The sequence below is a fragment of the Podarcis cretensis genome (genome assembly GCF_951804945.1).
Source record: "Podarcis cretensis genome assembly, chromosome: 2".
Taxonomy (NCBI): Eukaryota; Metazoa; Chordata; class Lepidosauria; order Squamata; family Lacertidae; genus Podarcis; species Podarcis cretensis.
In genome coordinates this window covers 78700048-78722509 of record NC_137171.1, presented here as the reverse complement: position 1 = coordinate 78722509, position 22462 = coordinate 78700048, and the positions used below count along the sequence as shown (strand labels likewise).

The 22462-nt window shown below is 41.7% G+C and overlaps 2 protein-coding genes across 9 annotated transcripts in view; both read right to left on the bottom strand.

The window, feature by feature from the left end:
• Positions 1–11471, bottom strand: part of ATG7 (autophagy related 7) — a 91939-nt gene extending 80468 nt beyond the window's left edge. The window contains exons 1-8 of one of the 2 annotated variants that reach the window (XM_079967289.1): positions 11113–11471; positions 9272–9326; positions 7648–7765; positions 6604–6681; positions 5844–5960; positions 4957–5106; positions 3490–3578; positions 2648–2769 (exon numbers count right to left, since the gene is read on the bottom strand). In XM_079967289.1, the coding sequence (XP_079823415.1) occupies positions 2648–2769; positions 3490–3578; positions 4957–5106; positions 5844–5960; positions 6604–6681; positions 7648–7765; positions 9272–9326; positions 11113–11290 (907 nt within the window). In that variant the 5' untranslated portion in view covers positions 11291–11471. The remainder of the gene's footprint in view (positions 1–2647; positions 2770–3489; positions 3579–4956; positions 5107–5843; positions 5961–6603; positions 6682–7647; positions 7766–9271; positions 9327–11112) is intronic. The other variant, XM_079967288.1, reaches the window with a different exon arrangement.
• A 3777-nt stretch (positions 11472–15248) lies between these two features.
• Positions 15249–22462, bottom strand: part of HRH1 (histamine receptor H1) — a 97316-nt gene continuing 90102 nt past the window's right edge. For 3 of the 7 annotated variants that reach the window (XM_079967308.1, XM_079967311.1, XM_079967307.1), the window contains 2 exons: positions 21444–21506; positions 15249–20620 (listed from right to left, as the gene is read on the bottom strand). In XM_079967308.1, the coding sequence (XP_079823434.1) occupies positions 17009–18466 (1458 nt within the window). In that variant the 5' untranslated portion in view covers positions 18467–20620; positions 21444–21506 and the 3' untranslated portion in view covers positions 15249–17008. The remainder of the gene's footprint in view (positions 20621–21443; positions 21507–22462) is intronic. The other 4 variants (XM_079967309.1, XM_079967313.1, XM_079967310.1 and 1 more) reach the window with 3 other exon arrangements.

Below are 22462 nucleotides of genomic sequence, written 5' to 3'. Positions count from 1 at the left end.
TTGTGTTGAAGAATACAAATGTTGTTTGAGACAGCAAAATCCCACTCATCATAACTGGCAAATTGTTAAAAGTTTGAGTAGTGGAGAACTACAGTTATATGAAGTCACTACTGTAATTTCAAAGGTGTAATTTCAAAGGTGTAATTTCAAAAAAGCTATTGGCTGTTCTAGAATATATTGAAAAGTACTGCCAGTCAATCCAGATTACAAGAATCCAGATTTCACTAGAACTTGCCATAAAAGTGAGACTTTGGATGATAGAATATTTTATTGTGCAGCTGAGGACTTTATAGAGTAAAGGTAAAGGTAAAGGTACCCCTGCCCGTACGGGCCAGTCTTGACAGACTCTGGGGTTGTGTGCCCATCTCACTTAAGAGGCCAGGGGCCAGCGCTGTCCGGAGACACTTCCGGGTCACGTGGCCAGCGTGACATCGCTGCTCTGGCGAGCCAGAGCCGCACACGGAAACGCCGTTTACCTTCCCGCTGGTAAGCGGTCCCTATTTATCTACTTGCACCCAGAGGTGCTTTCGAACTGCTAGGTTGGCAGGCGCTGGGACCGAGCAGCGGGAGCGCACCCCGCCGCAGGGATTCGAACCGCCGACCTTTCGATCGGCAAGTCCTAGGCGCTGAGGCTTTAACCCACAGCGCCACCTGCGTCCCTAGAATATATTGAAAAGTACTGCCAGTCAATCCAGATTACAAGAATCCAGATTTCACTAGAACTTGCCATAAAAGTGAGACTTTGGATGATAGAATATTTTATTGTGCAGCTGAGGACTTTATAGAGTAGCAACCTATAAAATAAATTCTAGCATACTTTACATTCTGAAGCCAACACATGAGTGCAGATTAAGCTCTGTAATCAGTTTCATAATGCAGCAATTGATTGGCATTGTTGCTAGTGGCAGCTATTTCTTTCTTTTTTTAGCACTGCCTTATTTTAAAAGCCCAGTTTCTTGAGGTTCTTAAATGGGAATCAAGTAATACAAATCAAAGGAATGATAGATCTGACCTACATTCAAACCCTCACTGAGCTACTAAACTCCTCGAGTGGCCCCAAATCACATTTTATCCCAATCTGTGGAGATGAACATCTAAACATACGGTGTATATTAGAAATAAAATGTACAACCCAGTTACTCCAGACAACTAGAAAAGGCCAAAGCAGCTCACAGTTATTAAAACCGGGAGCCAACTGAAAAAAGCGTAACTAGCAGAGAAATCAAATGATCACTAAAACAGAAAAGCATTCAAATGAAAACAGAATGACATAAGAGAGAAAAGGAACTCTTGCCTGTTGCCACTAACTAAATACACCTCTGAAGACTGCAGGGAACACAAAATGGCCTCAGATGATGACTGGGCAGAATCATATGGGAGAAGATTGAAACTCAGTCTACATTGGGAAAAGTTTGCCCAATACATTTTTCTACCTGAGGCAGACAAGATGGGGGTTTCCCCCCTACCCCGCCTTTCCAAACAAAAAGTCCAAATGAACTGGTTTTTTTGTCTGTTTATATTATTTATTAAACTTATATACCACCCTTCATCTGAGGATTACAATACAAAAACACAAAAATACGCAATGTGGTAACAAACAAAAACCCAGAGTTTAAAAAGGGCATAAATTTCTTATTTATCCAAAGGCCTGGGAGAAGAGGAATGCTTTCGCCTGGTACCTAAGAAATGTAATAATGAAGGCGCTAGGTGAGCCTTCTTGGGGACAGCATTCCGTAAGTTGGGAGCCACTGTAGAAAAGGGAGTACACAAAGAAGGGCCTCAGATGATGATCGTAGGGCCCAGGTTGGTTCATATGGGGAGAGGCGGTCATTGAGGCACTGTGGTCCTGAATCTTACTTCAGCACTGATGTGTCAGCCTGCTCCACCATACCTAAAGGCAGCAGGTCAGCTTAGAGGATGCAGGGCAGGCCATGGAACCCACACATCTTTGTTCTTCAGCACTGCACCACTGTTGCCTACTCCCAGTATCTGCTGCCTGACTCAGCTGCCTGACGCTGCCCAACAGGAGAATTTGCCTGGCTTAAAGAACTAAGACTCTGGATTATCCTTGGAACTGGCCTGGCAGCCATTATAAAATTGGAGAACAGGACTTGCTGATGTTCCCGAAGCAAATAAAAAGGACTCTTAAAGAAGTGATGGGTTCAGAAGGTTGTGGATGAATGGCAAGTGTGCCTTTTTCAGACAATAAAGCACAAGAAAGAAGGCAACTATGAAGTCAAATGAACGGTCCAAAACAAATTAAGAATCCTATTAGCTGGTTGCCTCTAGCATGATCTCTGGCAATTAATGCCATAGAAACAAGGCTACCTTCACCTTCCTCTTGAACAGCTTTTTGTGAAAAGCTATGTTGATGAGTACACCGTAATGGAGGCATAAATGGTTTGCAAGTACAGGAAACACTTTCAAAACTGGCATATGATTTAGAGAGGATGGGCACCTTCCAAGGACTTTTCACTGAAGAGGCCTTTACTGATAGAAGCTTTTAACATACAAAGTCAGGGACGAGTACCACACTGTTTTCATCATCACAGCAATATGGAGAGAGAGAGAGAAAAAAAATATTCTAAGGAGGAATATTGACCACATTACACTAGACACAGAGCCCCACCAGTCCAAAATGGATTACCTGAATTCTGTGTCACTTGTGGAAGCTTTATTTCAAAAAGGGTGCTGTGTGAAATGTCTCTTGCTCCCTGCATGGTCCTGTCTCGGAAGCAGAGCACTTGAACAGAATGAAGGTGGCTGCCCCTGTCAGAAATAAAGAACTCTGTAACAGCAGCAGAGCCAGAAAGCCAGGATTAACAACAGGTAATTATCTGAATGTGATGCCAAGAAAATTTCCCAACAGGATTTGATTTGGATACAGTCCAACAGGCCATATACATTTTTGAGAGACAAACCTATTCACTGTAATAAGGAACAGCAAGATGAACAAGTGCACCAGAAGCAATCTGTGAGAGCAATGTGCTCTGCTAAACCACATAGCAGAAGAATCACCACTGTTTCAATAGACGGAACCTATGGGAGGGCTCTTAAGAACTGCAATCTTCATTTGTAAATTCTTGGTATGCATTGTACAATTGGCTCAGCCAAAGGTCAGTTCAGGGTTATCACACAAAACTGAAATTTGAAGGAGACTCTTGCCCTGACAATACTGTAGAAAATCCCAAAGCTCATAAATGAATACCATGTTTTGGTGATCTTTCCAGAGAATGCTACCAATCCTAACCATAACCAAGGGTACTATGAAGTGCAGTTCATCTTCTGATGAAAGGATTCCATCAGCATACTAGAGTAGGAATGCAGTTTTTAGTGATTCCCTGCCCCCCTCACTAAATCCAGTCCAGAGGGCTGGATAACCTTCTGGAAATTAAGGAGGCAAGGGGAGCTATGGGACTTGCTTCAAGGTAAATGGGTTTAGGTTTGTAGCCATGGGGAAAGCCACATTTAAGGAATCGTAATAAATACCATCTGTGTGCTGTCAGGACCAAGATGTTTCTCAGTGGCCAACCAGGATACTGGGCAAAATTACAGGGATCGTAAACACCAATTGTCACCTGCAAAGAAAAAAAGATACCATTAACAGTTAATACAAGAGGATTAGCACTTACTGAATACTACTGATATGTAAAGGTAAAGGTAAAGGTAAAGGTAAAGGTACCCCTGCCCGTACGGGCCAGTCTTGACAGACTCTGGGGTTGTGCGCCCATCTCACTTAAGAGGCCAGGGGCCAGCGCTGTCCGGAGACACTTCCGGGTCACGTGGCCAGCGTGACATCGCTGCTCTGGCCAGAGCCAGAGCCAGAGCCGCACACGGAAACGCCTTTTACCTTCCCGCTGGTAAGCGGTCCCTATTTATCTACTTGCACCCGGAGGTGCTTTCGAACTGCTAGGTTGGCAGGCGCTGGGACTGAGCAGCGGGAGCGCACCCCGCCGCAGGGATTCGAACCGCCGACCTTTCGATCGGCAAGCCCTAGGCGCTGAGGCTTTAACCCACAGCGCCACCTGCGTCTCTCTATGTACTGTATGCTAATTTTATTTGACCACAGTACAACTGTAAATATGCAAGAGACACAGAGCTGAACATATACAATTGTAACCTTGCAGCACATCGGTTTTCCATGTACATTTTAACATTCATCAGCTTGCGAGACAAGTACCATCAAGGAACACACAAGCTCTACATGTAGCATCTTGGATAAAGAAAGCAGATCTGCTGGCAGGAGAGGGAAGAAACCTGATGTGTGGTGAAACCCCTACCCAGCAGCAGGTGCCTGAGTAGCTGCCCCAGACAAAAGGCTAAATTAACGGAGTTGGCTAATGACTAGAGGAGTCTGTGTTATTAAACATGCCTTCCCTTTTATTTAAAAAGCAGGGAGTGAGGTCTACTTCCTAGTGTGCAAGAGAGAAAGGAGCAAAATCCAGCCTCTTCTCTTATCTTGTAACATTCAGTTGTTCTGAGCCACTTTACCCCAGAAGCTGGTTCACTTATGGCAGGCATGGCCAAACTTGGCCCTCCAGATGTTTTGGGACAACAATGCCCATCATCTCTGACCACTGGTCCTGGTAGCTAGGCATGATGGGAGTTGTAGTCACAAAACATCTGGAGGGCCAAGTTTGGCCATGCCTGACTTATGGCATCAGAGCTAGGCTGAAGAAAAGCCATAAAGTATCTGAGCACAGCAAGGTAAAGTAAGTGACCTCCCGCACTTAGAAAAGTCTGACACCAAACTACCCTATGTAAAATCCTCTTTCAGATATCCAACTAACTTATGCAAAATCCTCTTTCAGATATCCAGCTAACCTGCTCTCCTCTCCCACCCTCATCAAGAAAAAGCTTATGGATCTAGGAATTATTTTCATGAGCTGTGAAGCCAGTAAATGGAGTCAAAGGTGTAAAAGAGAATTGCAATCTTGTGTTCAGGGTGGGTTTTACCTTTTCCTTGTGATCAGAAAAGAAGTCATCCCAGTTTCTCAGCAAGGAGACAAGGACAGAATCGTCGTGGTACTTGATTAGAAAAAAAGGCAGAGCTGTAAGGCCTTCTTTCTGACAAAGTTCATCATATGCATTCTGGAGAGCTTCAATCTAAAACGAAGACAGAACACAGGCTTGCTCAATTCAGTGTTGTTTCTTAAATGCTACTTGGTTCAGACTGAGATTCATGCCGCCTGAGGTCTAGCCACCAACCCATTTCATCACACGCAGGTCACTAGTGTACCAAGGCCACCTATGTGCTCAACAGCAATGACAAAGGCACTCAGGAACAAAATTGTCACCTGTTCTACACATCACAACCACACAGAAGGCAGAGGACATCCCTCTCTCCACTTTCCATCCAGGAAAACGAGGTATTTTCACAGTTTAAGGATATGTTACAGCCCAAGAGTAGGACTGAAGGACATGAAGCAGTGCTGGTGAGGGTTATCGCCTAGGCGAAGGAATGCGGCCTTAGGAAACCCAGAGGTTCTCATTTAAGTACCATATACAGGAATGGAGTTCCATAAATAAAGAAGTAATGGGTGGGATCCAACTAAGTCATCGTGTGCAGGGAACAAGGTTCAATCATGCAGTGGGACTTCCCTCCTTCCCTCTGCATGCCCCTTCCCTGCCTCTAAAGCAGTTATGGAGGGCTGGAGGGAAACCCAAAACAGGTTTAGGAGGTACATGGGAGGAGAATGGGGGTAAATCCCATTGAATGAACAGACCTTGTTCCACGCACGCATACCCCACTTAGTGCTACAATGAATAAACCATTCTGACAACGATAAAGTCCTAAAAGTTTTAGGTTAGTAGTGTTGTTGTTGTTGTTGTTTTAAAAATACCTGAGTAGCTGAGAACTTTGCACCTAGGCACACAGGCTGCTGAATCAAAGGGATACCTTCTGGGAGACAAAGTGCAGGGTAACAAAACCAGTAATAGAAACGATATCTCTTCAAATCCTAAGGAGGAAATTGTATAAACATGTTAGAACATTTTAAAACTACAATAATGAAATAACTGCAAAACATAACAGCTTGGAAAGAGTTGTTTGATCCAATGATTACTATTCAAATTAGCCATTTAGCGAATGCATAATGCAGCATTCCCAATGTACCCATGCAATGTCAGACAACTGGGTACTGCCATAAACTACACTTCACTGACATGCACAGAGAGAATAGCAGAGGGGAAGCACATAAAACTTTTAGGCCATCATAGGCTACAAAGTGCCAATTAGGAATAGGATTCAAGGAACCCAATTCTGTAAAATCAAAATTAGGAGCCATCACATTCACTGTGGCATTGCTTTTACAGTGACGCACAACATTTTCTTATACAGTACAAAACTAGGTCCTTAATAAATTAGAAAGTACCACTTGCTCTCATTTTTCTATACGTCAGAGATAGCAAGGGATATTTCCAGACACAGAAGATTCCTTTTCCGGAATCACAGGAGATTGCAGTGTAAACCTGACATTTCAGCCTGGGTGCATTAGATTCATGACCCATCAGCTAGTCTTCGTTGACTATTAGGCAAATGCTTTGTTTTTAGCTGTGAATCATCTAAAAATTTTTTAAAAATAAAAAACACCATTTACTCACAGCAAATGTTAATAGGATAAATCTGTTCAGTAAGACAGGATTCTCAACAGCAGTCCCTGATGTTATTGCATCCCATATCTAACAGTAGAAAAGAAGAAGAAAATAATCAATAAAGGTATTAGAATTTGTCTCATCATTGCAACAATATTAATATATACTGTTCTTATATGTTTTATGCTACCAAGTCAGAATAGATTTACTTAAATAAATGGACTAATGTTAGCTTAGTCTGAGCATGCACGTGAACGATAATCATACATAATGCTGAACAGGGAAAGAAGAATTCATTTCGGATGGGGAGAACACATGTAATTCTGTGGACTGCTCTCTTTCCTTCTTTGTGCATCTGAATTTCTCCCATGGAGAGCTTTCACTTTCATGCTGTATCTGAAATTTATTTCAAATGCAAAGGCCTATAGAGACCCCTGATCTCTCCCAACAGCATATGCTAGAAATATAAAAGGTATTTTGAAAACCGTGTAACAGTAATCTACATTCTTTACAAAGCCAAATACATGAAGGGCATTCCTACACTGCAAATTTAAACAGCATTAACAGTCAAGGTTTCATTCCAATATTGCCATTAGAATTCTCAGCATTCTCACAAAGCTACAAATGATAGATATTTCAGAAAAAAAACCTTCAGAATTAAACCAGCTTATGAATACAGTACAGGCATAACATTTGCATCAGTTAGGCCACAATCCTTGATTGAGCCCAATGAACTCAGTGGGAAGGCACTAAATGCTTAAATAAAAGGAGTTCCTTGAAATAGTGGGTATATTGGTTAATGTATTTGCTTCCCAATGGTATAATATCTGCCATATAGGATGAAGTAAGCCTGAGAAACAAATAATGAAATCCTGCACACGCTCAACTTGAGAGTAGGTATTCTGGAACTCAGTGGAGCTCTCTTCAAAATAAGCATCACATTGTAAATTGCTTCCCAAAACAGGATCACAACTTCATAGGTCCTTTTCATCATTGCCATAGTTTTAATGCTGTTTTTAAAAGCGACTTCCAATAGTAACACTTTTATCTTGCCTTATTTGCGGCTTGCTCAAGAAGAAGCTTCTTATCACAGGATTTGAATGCTTCCAAAGTATTGGTGTTATACAATGTTCCAATAGCAGGACAGCAATGTGCTGGTGTTGGGGCATTCCTAAGGAAAAAGACAAAAACTATATTCCAGTATTTGTTATGGTGTTAACACAAACCAGAGCTATTGGTACTCTGCACATTCCCCCCCCCCAAACATCTGGAAATAAACTATGAAAAACTGGATGTTTTATTCAGTTTTGCAAGGCTACTACGTAGGGGTGGGTGGTGGAAAATCCATGGACCACTCAGATACTGCTGAACTACAACTCCCATCATCCCTGATCACTGCCCATACTGGCTGAAGCTGATGGCAACTGTGTGTCCCACAATATCTGGAGGACCACAGGTTCCCCCACCCCGATCAATATACATTGCATACCCAAACCAGAACAATTTCAAACTCATCTAACATTTATTTGCATGGATCTCAGCTGCAGAGGGAAAAGGAATAGAAGTTGAATTAGATGTCTCATAAAAATATAGCTATGGGAGAAGAACCAGAAGCTGAGTGAGGCACATTTCCAACCAGAAACAGAATGCAAACAGTTATGCCTATGGCCACTGTTCTTCAGTTTTGCAGAATCTCCACCTGGTTGTCGAAAAGAGGAATAGGACCATGGATCATCTTTCACAAGTAGAGATGCATGTCCTCTTTTTACAGCTGGGATGGGGCTTTAAAAACCACCTCTGACATGTTAAAAGGCATGCATTCAAAGTTCATGCTAATCTACTGGAAGTCACAAAATCCATAGATCATTTTATCTCTAGAATGCCACACTCATTACATAGTATTGCTCATCAAACATTTCTGTTTTCCTACTGACCATTTGAAGTGACTCCCCCTGCTCCTCTGACAATGTTCAAGGATCTTGCTTGAGTTTACAGGGCTCTTAACAATCTGGGTCCATGATACCTCAAGGACACCTGTTCCTTTATATCCCTGCCTGATCACTGAAGTCCCCCATCACTTGGCTGCACAGCTTGTATCTAGCAGGAACCATGCATTTAATTCAGAGACCCCAGTTTTATGGAACACTTGTCATGTCACACTTCCTCTCCTCTCCACAAATTCATTCTACCTTCATGTGCATGTGAAAAGGTACTGACAGTCCTTTGTTTTATGTTTATATATAAAAATTTCATTCAGAATTCCAGTGCTGAGAAACATTTTCCCACCATGCTACCAAATGATAGGATGGGGTATAGTAAAAGTGAAAAGGACAACACCTAAGCGTCATTAAAACCAGTAAATGAGGAATGGTGTGCAAAAAAAGCATTCTCACATAAGCGTTTTTGAAGGGCCATTCTAGTTCTTTTTTTTTTTTTAAAAAAAAAAAGAAGTCTTGATTTTTTTGGGTACTAGGAGGCAAAGTAGGTTGGTGTGGGAGAAATGGAATTGCTCTAATGCAATGTCAGTATTGTGAGGATCCAGAATGGAAAAAATCTAAAAAGAACAGCACAGATATTGCTACATATGAAAGCATATGTCAAGCCATATTGGCTGCTTGCAAGTGGAGAAATAAAATAGAGAAATAAAGATAACATAGGAACCATTTAAGTTACTTACATATCAAAAGCACTAAATTCCAGTGTTAAACGAGCTGGCATACCAGCAGGATCTCCTAGAAGAACAAAAAAAAAAAAAAAAAGTTTTTTTAGAATGGCTGTATCTATGGGTATATGTTTGATGGTACATTTTTCCCATAAGGGAAGCAACATTGTGTGCTAGACAAGGAACAATCTTAATATACTCCCGCATAAGATTGCTTAATGACTGAGTATATATGCGCTTTCCTCACAAGATATTATTTCCTCATATGGTGGTTTCATAACTGGTTCCCCATTCCACAGAAGAAGTATTGTATGAAGGACAATGTGATTGAAAAGGATGTATTTCTGCTTCCTCCCCCCCCCCCTCCACCCACCCACCCACCACTGTAAGGTAAAGTAGATAGCCTAGATAAATAATTTGGGGTTGTAATTTTTCCCTGTTCAATTTGAAGAGGCAGTGGTACACAGTCAGTGGGCTCCTTCACACATATTAATGGAGGAAGAGTGAAACACCAGCTGTTCAAGAAAGAGGAAAGGAGTTAACAGAGAATAACTATAAAGTACTTCCTATTTCTCTGTTCCAGATAGGAGAAACAGAAATAAATTTGCCTATCAGTACCCACAGACTCCTGCCATCCAGAGCAAGCTAGCCTCCTAAGCTTAGATAAAACATAAGGGGCTTAAGTTTGAGTTCAAAAAGACTTCTACAGACTTGACATGGGACTGTGTTGTTGCAGTGCAGGGACATGCCGCTTCTAGCTTTAATAAGTTCTCAAGTGTTTAGGGCCAGTTTATTTGAAGGATCGCTTTACTCTCCCTATATGCCCAACAGACTGCTTCAATCTGCAGAACAGTTTTACAAGGGACACGTCATGTTTGCTCCATGCTTCCAAGGAACAGATCTTTCAGTGTGGCAACCACTACATCTGGAACTCCCTGCCCATTGATATTAGTCAAACATGTTTATTGCTTCTGGTGCCTTCTAAAAGCTTTGTTAATTACTGCATGAATTTCAACATACCATTTTATTTTATATATTTTCAAACCGCCAGTTTTACTTATACAGTGGTACCTCGGTTTATGAACTCAATCTGTTCCCGAATTCTGTTCTTAAACCGAAACCGTTCTTAAACCGAGGTGTGCTTTCCCTAATGAGGCCTCCTGCCGCCAGTGCCCTTCTACCGTTCAGCTTCCATTCTTAGACCAAGGTAAAGTTCGCAAACCAGGACACTACTTCCGGTTCTGCGGAGTTCATAAACCAAATAGTTCGTAAACAGGGCTGTTCTTAAACCGAGGTACCACTGTATTTTGGGGAAAACATAGGGGAGTTTGTTTTCAACATTTGATCTTATCAGTATTTTGATGTATATTTTATACTGCTTTATATAAACTGCTTAGAAGTCTTGATGATTAAACGGTATACAAATATAAATGAGTACATTTTTTTCAGTGACATGGACACTGAAGTTGAACCCTCTGCAAGGGGCCCACAAAGCATCCGCATCAACTGAAAACCCCGAGATCCTATGCACGTTTGGCTCAAAAGTTAACTGCCGCTCAGTTCAGTGGGTCTTACTCCAAATGAAATGTGTGGGGTTGGCTACAATATCCTATGCCGCGGAATTCGAGAGCGGCGCTTACCGTCCAGTAAACATGCGCAGGAGGAGAAGGTTACACTTCGCGTAGTGAAGCAATGCTATAATTGCTTCATTTTGCCAGCATACACGTCCTCAGCATCGTGAGAATCTGCCTTTAACCTGCGCAGGGCGTGATCCAGCAGCATGAACCACTGTTACTGGGGTCAACAATCCCTCCCACCCACCCCCGGAGAAGAGAAACGGCCCACGGTGTACTTGCCATTATAGTAATAGCCTCTGATCGCCTTGGGGGTCTCGTCGAGCTTGTACTCATTGAGCTTCTTCTGGGTCAGCTCATGCCAAAAGCCAGCATCCAAGGCGCTGCTGAAGGGGACAAACTGCAGTTTGGGGGGTCCACCTTCCGCCGGGTTCCGCGTTTCGTTACCCTCGCTCGTCATTCTCCTGCTGCTGCTGCTTCAGCGACGTCTCTGGAACTCACCGCGCAAGAGTGAACAGCACAGGGTTCGAGAGCTGCGCAAGCCAAGAAACAGGGCTAACTTCTCACCCGCCGGAGCAGCCTTCCTCCGGAACTAACTTCCTCGCTTCGCCCATTCAACGGATCGCCGGACACCGGAAGCCGCCGCCGCCGCCGCAGAGCGCCGCCATCTTCGTCCCGCCTCGTGACATGCGCGCAGGGCCACGGAAGTTTAGAACCTTTGAAGCGGAAAGGCCGTGAGGGAGCTTTCTTTATCTCTATGAACGCGGGGCGGCCGCCACCGCAGAACAACATAGAGATAGGGCAACCGTAGGCAAGTCACGCTCCTTCCCCCACTTCCGGTTCCGTTTGGAAGCCGCCGCTTGAGGGCGGCTGATATAGAGAGGGAAGAGGAGCTTCCCAAAATTACAACGCTCACGCGTATACGAGTACAGTTCCAAGTTTCTAGTTATATGAGTTGGTTGCTGCGGAAATTCCGCGAGGGACTGGAAGTGTCGATATAGTTTTAAGGGTGTGGGTGGGTGAGTGGCTGGCAGGTCCCCCTTGGGACAGCCGAGCGCATTGGAGACGACAGTCTGGGGCAAGACCCGCTGACGTTTGTCGGGGTTGTGTTGTCCCGCATGTCCGACGTGGGAACCAGTAAGGAGGCGGGGGGAAGGCACTGCGCGGCATTTTCAAGCCGAGGCGCCTCTCTCTGCTGTGTATAGTCGAGCTCGGCTTCACGTTAGCCTCCCCTTCGGAAGGTTTGTCAAGCGGTGGCTGCAGCTTGCATAGCCACCAGTTACCTCCGCAGGGAGTTCGCCTGCTGCCTTCCACCTGCGGGAAGGTTTTTGCTGTCGGGCGGTTCCTCCTAAAGTGTTTTTTTCCCTTATTTTTTCGTGTGATTGTAGTCTGTGCCTCCATTTACCACAACAACCCCCTTGCGGGTTTCTAAGTGACCCAAAGACAAATTCGTAGTAACGCAACCCCGAAACTCAGCAAACCACCCGCTTTCTTCCACTCAGGGTTTTTATAAGCAGACACACACCAGTTCGGGCAGAAACGACGCCGGGGGAACTGGCATCCTCCGGACCACAAAAAGGAGAAGGCACGAAGCACTTGTATTTGACAATACAAGTAAATCACCAGTGGGATCCCAGTACAATGAATTTGACCATAGGACTGTGATAGATGTCTCCCCCCCGCCCCCCAAATCTTTTCTGAGAAGCTGCACAGGAAGGAAATCTCTCATTGGGTTCAGGGTAGGCTTCCCTTGAAGTGAAAGGAACTTCTGATGAGACTTTTGTCAGGATGTTGACAGGGAGAGAAAGTTGGTAATTGCCCCCACCCCCGCCCTTCCTTGCAGCTGCTATTTACTTAACAAAAGCTGCGCTTCACCTTGTTTCATGGAGCTCTGTTTGCTGGGATGGTGATGGACCCCTGCCCTACTTCGCATTCCATAACCATGTCAATCATGGCTGCTCATGGGTCACAGGTGCCTGCCAGGTTGTGCCTGCTGTGACACCTGCAACAATAAGTGACACAGCTTCTCATCAGTACCTGAGTTCTGTACCGTTTAAATGTTGGATTGTTTAGAAGCTGAATGTTACCGCCCCTACTTTTGTACTACCCATGCGTTAGAAGCATTCATATAGCCCTTTCAATAAACAGTTGCAAATTCAAGCAGTGCCACTCTCTTTGCTCCCATGGCATAATGGACACAGATCTCTTCTTCTCTTTGAAACAGATGGTGCAGGTGGTTTCACTCCTGAATGTCATTCCGACTCTGAGTGCGTGACATACATGGGTTGCTTGAGTGTCCACATTTTAAAAATACACTCCAGCCTTTCTCTAAGAATCCAGACATTTGATCTCTACCATATGGCAGTAGCTTAGTGTCTGGGTGAAAGCATTCATCTGTTTGCTTTCTTCCTATTTTCTTTTTGAAACAATTGGCTTTTAAGACCTTTGGATGAGACTGTGGCTGCTGACAAAGGAAAATGTTACATTTGAAGTGAATGAAGCTGTAGAGACATTTGCTTGGAACATACTCTAATGCAGAGGTAGACAGACTTCCCTGTAAAATCTACAACCCTAGGTCCACCAGCTGAAGCCAGGTGTAAAATAGTGGCTCAGGAAGGCAGACACAATTGCAGGACAGGTTTGCCTCTAAGCACATGCTGAGCCCAGGAAGGTGTGTTCAGTACCAAAACAGGCGCTCTCAGACATAAATCCTTTCTATTCCTGTTTTTCCATGCTTTCTAAATTTCAGCAGCCTAATTAGGAAGTGGGGGGAATCTTTATTTTGTTTATATTGTTAAACCACTGAGAGTCACAAACTCTTGATGATCAGGATTTGGTAGTAGATCCTGATCCACCTTCTGCCCACCACTGGTTAGTGTGCTTCGCACAATATGGCCTAGCTAGTGCCATGTCATGAAACCCGTAGTATATCTCTGTGCCCACCTAAATGCCAAATAAGATAAGACTATCTGTTTTAGCTCTTTAACAAAAACAAGGCTCTACAATATAGCATTTTCCTACCTGTCCCTCAAGGGACTGTGTGTCATACCAGAAGGAATAAATTGTGCAGGGTGGTGGGTTGGGGCAAGTACTGAGAGAATAGCTAAGCCCACAAAGATGCTAGTAGCATCTCATACCTGAGGTACTGCATGGAAAGGTGGGATTTAGATGTACATAAATACTAGGTAGCCTGTTTAATAATGTCAGCTTTATTCAATGTTTTGGTTCTACAGTTTTAGCAAACAACTGTCAGGATCTTCTGTAGGTTGGTGGAGCTTTTGGAGTCACAGTTCAAATACAGTAATTCAAATACAGACTGAAGCCCCTTTGCATTTACGGCTTAACTTTTCCTTGACACTTTATCAGATTACTTCACACTAAAAAGCGACATTTTAAAAATAGCAGTCAGCATGCTATCCAGCTTTGAAAATGGAAAGCACACAGAAGACAGATATACTTGCTACATTCCTTATCTTACAAAAACATTAAATCCCCAGGCTTTGGGGAGCGGAAAAAATTCCCTTTAGTCATTTATCTCAAAAAAGTTCACTAGATACCATGTTTAGATTGCTTATTTTGGAAACATAACAGAAGTTATGGTCTAGCTGGGGACGAGGGTTTGGGAAATCACAGGGACAATAGCCCAATACCTTCATTAGAACCAATCAGTGTTTACAATGTGTATGGCATAAGTGAGCTTGCATTTTACACAGAATTCTTCCTAAGGCCAGATAGCAGAGTTGATGAAGGGGGAACATGCTCTTCCTGTTTCCCTGCAGTCCTGGGGCACACGGCTGCCAATGGCACAGCATACTACGTACCTGGATTCAAATAAATTATCTGTGCATTTAAACTTATTTTTCAAAATACTTTATCTGTGTGAACTTGTGCAATTTAGGAACTTGCATTTCCCAGGAAAAGTGACAGCAAACAGTGTTTTAGGGCATTTAATGGAAACGCAGAATGAATTTGCTCCTAGCTTGCAGTAGTGGGTCCTGCCAATTAGTTTATGAATATGATGATAGCAGTCTCTGAAATGTTGTTTGATGTGTTTTCCTAATTAAATATATCATTGTAACCTCAGAAATGAGAGTTAGGAGGCAATATACAACATTTTGTATGAGCGAAGCAGCACGGCTGAAAAGATTTTTGATTTCTGGAATCTTGCCATATTACAGGATTGCAGAAAGCATTCAGAATATGAAGAATAAGAATAGGCTTCATCAAAAATATTTAGCCAGATGTCACCATAGGCAAAGTAAGAGTCTTACTGAAAAAGAACTGATGCTAATTCATAACATTGAGGAATCACCCTTTGAGACAAAAGGTTTGCATATCAGGAATTAAGTGTTTCACCACATCAGACGCGAGTTGAGAGGGAGTTGCTCTTGCTGGGTGTTTGGATGCACAGTAAAATATTGTTCAAGAACATTTGCTAGCTACTTTTAATTTTTTAAGGAGTTCAACATTAAAACCATTTACAATCTCACATTAATATATTAAAATATACAGAAGACAAACCATTTATTCCTGTGGTCTATAAAACAAACATAGTTCTTTACATGGTTTCACTTGTGTTTTCTCTAATTTTCAGTCCAGTCTTACTAACTTTTTCCTACCCTTCCAAAAAGTTAGTCACAGTTCTATTACTACTCAGAAGGACCTTGGTAAGAGCTGTTTGCACATGATCAATTCATTCATACTTTCCTAAACCATTCAGCAGTTTATTGTTTCCTATTACTTTTCCAGTTCTTCACAAGGATGATTTGCACTTGCTAACTAACTGTCCACTTAAGTCCTATGTTTCCTTTTCACACAGTTTCTCAAATCATTTAATAATATAATGTAAACAGGCACATCTCTTATTATTTCTTCAGTAACATTCAAGAAGTTGCAATACTTGAAATACCTTTACACAATTTCTAATATATTAAAAAGTCAGTATATTTGCCTTTACATCTCAAACAACTGCTTGAGGTGGAACTAGACATTTTAAAAAATCTTTTAGCAGTACCACTGCAGCAAATTTCATGGAATGCTTCCATATATTTCCATCATGCAAGAGTCTGTAAATCTACCCAGTACTCCTTCCCAAAGCCTAATTAGTAATTTCCTGGCAGTGTGAGGCCGGGGGTGGGGGGATGCTGGCTTAACACAGGGTGCCATAATACCCAAGTCTGCCACTGTCCTGTTCTCATGGCCAAACAGATGCATGTGAGAAACCTGCAAGCAGAAACCAAGCACAAGAGCACTCTTTCCTCCTGTGGTCTCCAGAAACTGGCATTCAGAAGCATTGCTGTCTGTCTAATTTCTTTAATAAGACTCCAATGATTTTCCTTTGCAACTGGTGTTTTATGGAATGCTGCTCTGATATTTATAAAAAGTGATGTTTACAGAGAGCTGAAGAGAGAAGGCAGCAATGTATCAACTGCAGTTAGCTATTAGATGGTTTCTGGGTAAATGAGACTGGTTTACTGCGAGAACTACATTGTGAATATTGCAGCATTGCCTTGACATTGATCTGTATGTGAGTGTGAGAGTGTGCGTATGTATCTCCCTCCCTCTCTTTCTCTCTCACACACACCAGCAGTGTGCATGGTGCTTCATGAAGTGTAGAAGGACAAGTCTCAGCCCCAAGTAGTTTACAATCTGCAGTTCAACAGAGGGAGGTATACCAACCACTAAGTATTTGAAACATGTTACAGCCAATATTGTGTGCGGTAAAACTGATTGCTATATCCACCAAATCATTCTCATTGCTCTGGGAATCAGGGAGCATATAATAATATCAAGAGACAAGTGACAATAGCAAACTGACCACTGAAGTGAAGAAACTAGGTTAAGTGCTAAAATACTTAATTTTGTCTCAGTTTTGTTACAAAGAATAGAACTGGAAAATAAAAATACAGTGAAAATATTTTCAAAACAAAAACAATCCTGAGGCTGAAACTTGGGAGTGTTTACCATAATTAATAAAGCACAATATTTTACTTAAATTGTCCAAATCTCTCCTTTTCATTTTTCACTCTTTTCAATTTCTTCAGTTCCCAAGGAAGTTCTAAAAGAATTCGCTGCATTTGCAATTATTCATTATAGTACCAGATAGTCAATTTTTCCTTCCACCATGATACTGAGGATCCCCTGCCTCAGCCCACCCCGGAATATTCCAAAAAAGAAGTTAGGGTTTCATATGAAATATCTTCTTGAAAGCCTTTTTGAAGTTCTCATTACAGAGTGGATATATAAATGGATTTAAAGTAGAATTTATATAGCCAAGCCAAATAGTAAACATATGAACTGGCCGATTGTAGCAGCTTTCACAATAGGCCATGACCATGAAGAAAACAAAATATGGACTCCAGCACAGCATAAATGCCGCCATTATGAATCCCAATTGTTTGGCTGCCTTTCTGTCTCTGTTCATACGCAACCCTTGATTAACACTCATGGAATGGCTGCGTAGCTTCTCCCATGTCTTTTTCAACTGACGGAGACTTGTGCTGTCTTTTTTGTTGGTATACTGAGGGAAACATCCTTCGATATATGGATGATCCTCTAGAGTAAAATCAGAGTAATTTCTGCAGGGAGGCTGCTCTGCGTAAATCTTCTCATCCAAAGTCTTGTTTAACTCAAAGTCTTGGAGGCAAAGGCTCTCTGTATTCTGAGTGCTTTTATTGACACAGTCATATCTCATGCCTGCAGTGCCTGTTTTCATGTCACTTTGTGCAAGGGCTAGAGGAAAACAGCTAAGCTCCGCTACTTCATGGTTACTGCAACGAAAACCCTTTGGGACGTTAACAAAACTGCTTGCTGGATAGTTGGCTGCCGTTCTTTTGTTCTGGTCACAGCTGTTCTCGTTTGAGATGTGTCCAATATCTTTACTTGCGCTTCCAAAACAAATCTTTTGCACTTCTTGCAGCCTTCCACTGTACATACCTGATTTTTCCGAGGATGATATAAAAGACCCATTTATGTGCTCCCGGTGCCGATAATGCCTCTGGACAGCCTTGTATATTTTTGCATAGAACCAAAGCATCAGCAGTGACGGCACATAAAAGTTTATCATGGCTGTCAAAACTTTAAACCACACAATATTGCAAAAATCTGTTTCACATATATTTCCATTATCAGCCCCATCGTTAACAGTTGTGTTGCTGTCCTTATAAAAATTACGCCAGCCAAGGATTGGGATTACCCACATACAAGAGAGCAGCCAAGCTACTGTTATCATAACAGAGGCTCTAGTTTTGGTCCGGTACCTGAGATATTTTAGTGGCTGCTGGACAGAACGGTAACGATCTATGCAAAGTATGAAGAGACTGAATATGGAGGCTGTGCTAGCGACATAATCCATTGACAGCCAAAAGAGGCAAGCATTTCTATTCCAGATCCATTTATCCTTCAGCAAGTACACAATGTTTAGTGGCATGACAGCTGCACCAACTATAACATCAGCACATGAAAGACTGACAATATAAAGATTGCCAACAGTCTGCAGTTTCTTTTCTGTTCTCACTGCGTACAGGACCAAAATATTCATGACAACTGTGATCAGGGAGATGCTACCCAAGACCAGTCCTAGAACAGGTTGAGCCTCTGTAGAATTCTTGTTTGTGGTTCTGTTAATCACACACATCTCTTCACTAAAGTTAGAAGAAAAGAATCAGTAGGTCAGTTGTTTTCTCCCGGCCTTCGTGAATCTGTAAAAGGAAAAGAAAAAAAAAGTTCCAACAACAGGCTAAATTTTCCAACAATATTGACAGATATAAGAAGCAAGGGATGAGTTGACTGAGGTAAAAAAGATTACAAAGAAACTATACTGCAAAAATTTGCAAAAGCACCTGGATTTCCGGTCCACATCTCTTGTGCTGTATCATTAAAGGCCTTTTAAACAATTACAATTCATATTATACATATACATGTATATATCTTTATGTGTATCTTTATGTGCCTATTATCTTCCCTCAGAAAAAGTTAAAAGGAGTAATGGCACAAAATTCAATTACGGCAGTTATATGAACTACAGGGCAGATGGGGTTGCATCCAATGAAGTCCCATTAGCGCAAGGACTTCTGCATTTGCAATATGACTTTTCTTCCCTCTCCTCACGCCCCTTGTTGCCCACCAGTCTGCTCTAGAAGGACAGGCAATGTAGTCCCCTGCAAACATTGATGAACTACAGCTCCCATCATCCCTGACCATCAGCTATGCTGGCTGAGAAGAAAAGGTGCTTTAGTCTAAAACATCTGGAAGGCACTGCAATGGCTACCCCTGCTCTACAAAACCATAAATTGTAATCCAATTACTGCACACTGTATATGTGCTTTGGACTGTTTAGGGAATGTGCCTGATCCATTGCTTCCTATTAGTTATATTAGAAGTACTGTAGTATAAACACACTTTCAGATATGTATATTTAACTTGTCAGCAAATAAATTATTAACAGTCCAACTTTGCTGCTTCTGTACGGTTCTCATTGCTGTACAGTCGCTGGAAAGAATGGCTGTCAAAAATACATAAAATGGTCAGCAACTAATAGCAGGAAGCTGAACCAAAACTCTTATTTCTTGCTGAACTCTTAGAGGCTGAGATATTTTTGATTTGTGGTAAATACTAATATGGTAAATGTATACCCCACCGTTCTTCCCAAGGGCAGCCTTTTGATATCCTGCAGTGTGATTCTCCTAAAGGAGTATCAGTGATGCACCCCTTCATCGTCCACTCACATATTTAATCACATTCTCTAACTTAGTAACTCTCCCAACAAAGTCATTCTGGTTTGCTGTTAGTGGAAATGATCATTGAATGATATGGAGGGTGTCTCTCAATTTCCTCCTCTGTCCTTTTTTTATTAGAAAGCAAAGAATTGGAGGCTAATTTTTGAACAGTTAGCAGTCAGCATATTTCAGCTTTTAATCTTGGTCAGGTTTCCATTCAATAGTAGTGTAAAACAGCAAAGAAAAGTTCTGAATAAAATCTGAAAGTGCATTTTGATTGGCCTCTGATTTTTTGCTGGCAGTTTGTCTTTGCCAGAGAATTACATATTCATTCATCAACAACTTCTCATATGAACCAAGGGACAACTGAGGAAACTGTTTTAACCAGACCTTCACGTGCCACTCACTCTTGAGAAAGATGTTAACCTGCAAAAAAGGGTGCAAAGTTCTATGTTTACTTTTTATGCATTGCAAAACATTTTGTTGATGTTGGGACCAGGTGTTTTAAGTTTCTTATAAAATGAAAATAAATGAATGTATGACTTCTGAATAATTATCAGCATAACTATGTTGTTCTGCAACTTCATTAACCATGATTCAGAACCATGATTCAGAACCATGATTCAGAATTCAGGTGAAAGAAAAAGCTATTGTCCTCTTTAGAAAAAAAAAAAAAGATTTCCATTAAACAAGTAGGCAAACTCTTGTAGTTGATGGACTTGTTTGGAGATCCTTTCTTCTTTCAGCACATTTGTTCATAAACTTAACTGGAATAAGAGCAGCCAAAATTAATGCCAGCAGAAGTAAAACTCCTTAAATTGATGAACACCAGTGACAGAATCTATCCTGCTTTCATCAGTCTCAATGCATTTAAAATGGTAACAATAGTTATTTGATTATGCAGATTAATCAGTACTTGAATGGATACCATACTACCAGGTGCATGCCTTGTAGTGTTCATGGGCTTATTGGCAACCACTTATTTGGCATCCATCAGAGATGGAGAGGGGCTTGTCATTCATTCCTTGAATCTCGTCACTGTATCAGGGTTAATATCAACAGTTTCAAAAACACTGTAGAAAAAAATGTGAAGAGCACACGGATGGATAGTATATAGAGGATCATATAACAATTGCATGTGGGGAAAAACACATATTATGCTCAGATTATGCATTTGAATGTGCTGTGTTGCTATCAAAAATGAAATACTGGTTGCAAAATTGGAATGCTAGTTTCAGGGAGCTCAGTCACGTAAAAGACAATGCAGGGACTCAAGGCAGCATCCTTGAGGTTCTCAGTCTCACACCCGTTCACTGTTTAGCTTCAGCAAGACTACCGTATCATGTGTAGATACCAGGAATGGCCCAGGTCATCTTGGCACCTGAGGCGAACCACAAAAAAGTGGTTCCCCACACCAGGGAGTAAAAGGTGAGTGAAGATCTATGTAAGAAACAAGGGGAGGGGGAAATAATCATCTACATTGGGAACAGGGGTAGGAGGAACAAGGGTGCTCCCACATCCCCAACACTAGGATCACTGCAGCACCTACTAGGGCATGACAGTGGTGAGATCAGAGCTATGCAAACCTGCTGGTGGGAGTACTGGATTAGCTCTGCAGGTGCACCACACAGCTCTGACCTTACTGAACACAAAAAAAACACAAAAAGAGGGATGGCAGGATCATGGTGAAAATGGTGAGAACTGTATGGCGAGACCCAAGCTTTCTCATAGAATATTCTAGTTCACTGGGATCACTGAAGCTTTCATGCACTATCCCATATTTTCTATACATACTATAATTATGTACTTTTATGTCTGTGACGTACTGAATATAAGTAAACCAATTTGTTTAAACCCTCTCCTTCCCAGCCCTTTCATTTCCCTTCATCTGCTTACCTGGTTTCAACCCAGCATGTCTATCTGACTTCCATTCAGTTTTCCAGCTACTGCAGATGAAACCTAAAGTTTAGGGTTGGGGGGGGGGGGGAAACCAAACTTTCAGCACAGCAGAGTTTACATGGCAAAAATAGGTAGCTAATAGAATGTTAGCTGAATATTAAAGTGCTACAGGTATATGGTGATAGAATAAGGGGGCAGTGGGTAGCAGCAAAACAAATGAATAGAAATGTTTTTATTTAGAGCAGAGAGTGAACAAGTAATAAGGGTTTTGTTCAGACAATTCTAACCACACTAACCTGGGAGCAAGCCCCACTGAATTTAATTCTGAACAGACTTGGTTAGGACTGAATTGTAAATCTGGATACAACTCTATGGCCATAAGCTTGAGAGAATTTAATATCTAGAATAAGAATTTCTGCTTTATTCCTTTATTCATGTAGCTTCATGTTTGAAAGAATAGGGAAATGGAATCTCATGACAACAGATTTAGATTCAAAACAGCATGTGGCAAGTGGTATCTCAGTCAGAATGTAGGTATGAATAGAAAAATTGCTATGATTTAAAAAAATAATGTCCAAACTACTGCAGTGGGAAAAGGAAAGATAAAGACACAATATAACAGAGCAAAAATTGTAAGTACATGAAGGCCCCCCTAAAATACTGTATAGGCTTTGGTGCTCTGTTCCATTAAAAAGAAGGGAAATGATCCATACCCCAGGCATTAATATAGCTAGGTCTCAGTAACCTACAGAATGTTTAAAAGATACAGGCAAATTAGCCATTTTACTGCAGACAAAAACTCTGAATACAGAAAGTCCAACATGAAAACTGAATATATAACCTCACTGTACTTTCTGATGTCAGAAAAAAGGGGGGAGCACTATCAAACAAGAAAAATATGAGCATATTCAAAGAACAATTATCCTTATAAATTATTCCCACATCCTAGTTGCAGTAGTATCACAGTAAATGACAGTTAAGATTCATACCTCTCGTTTTATCATATAGGTAAGGTG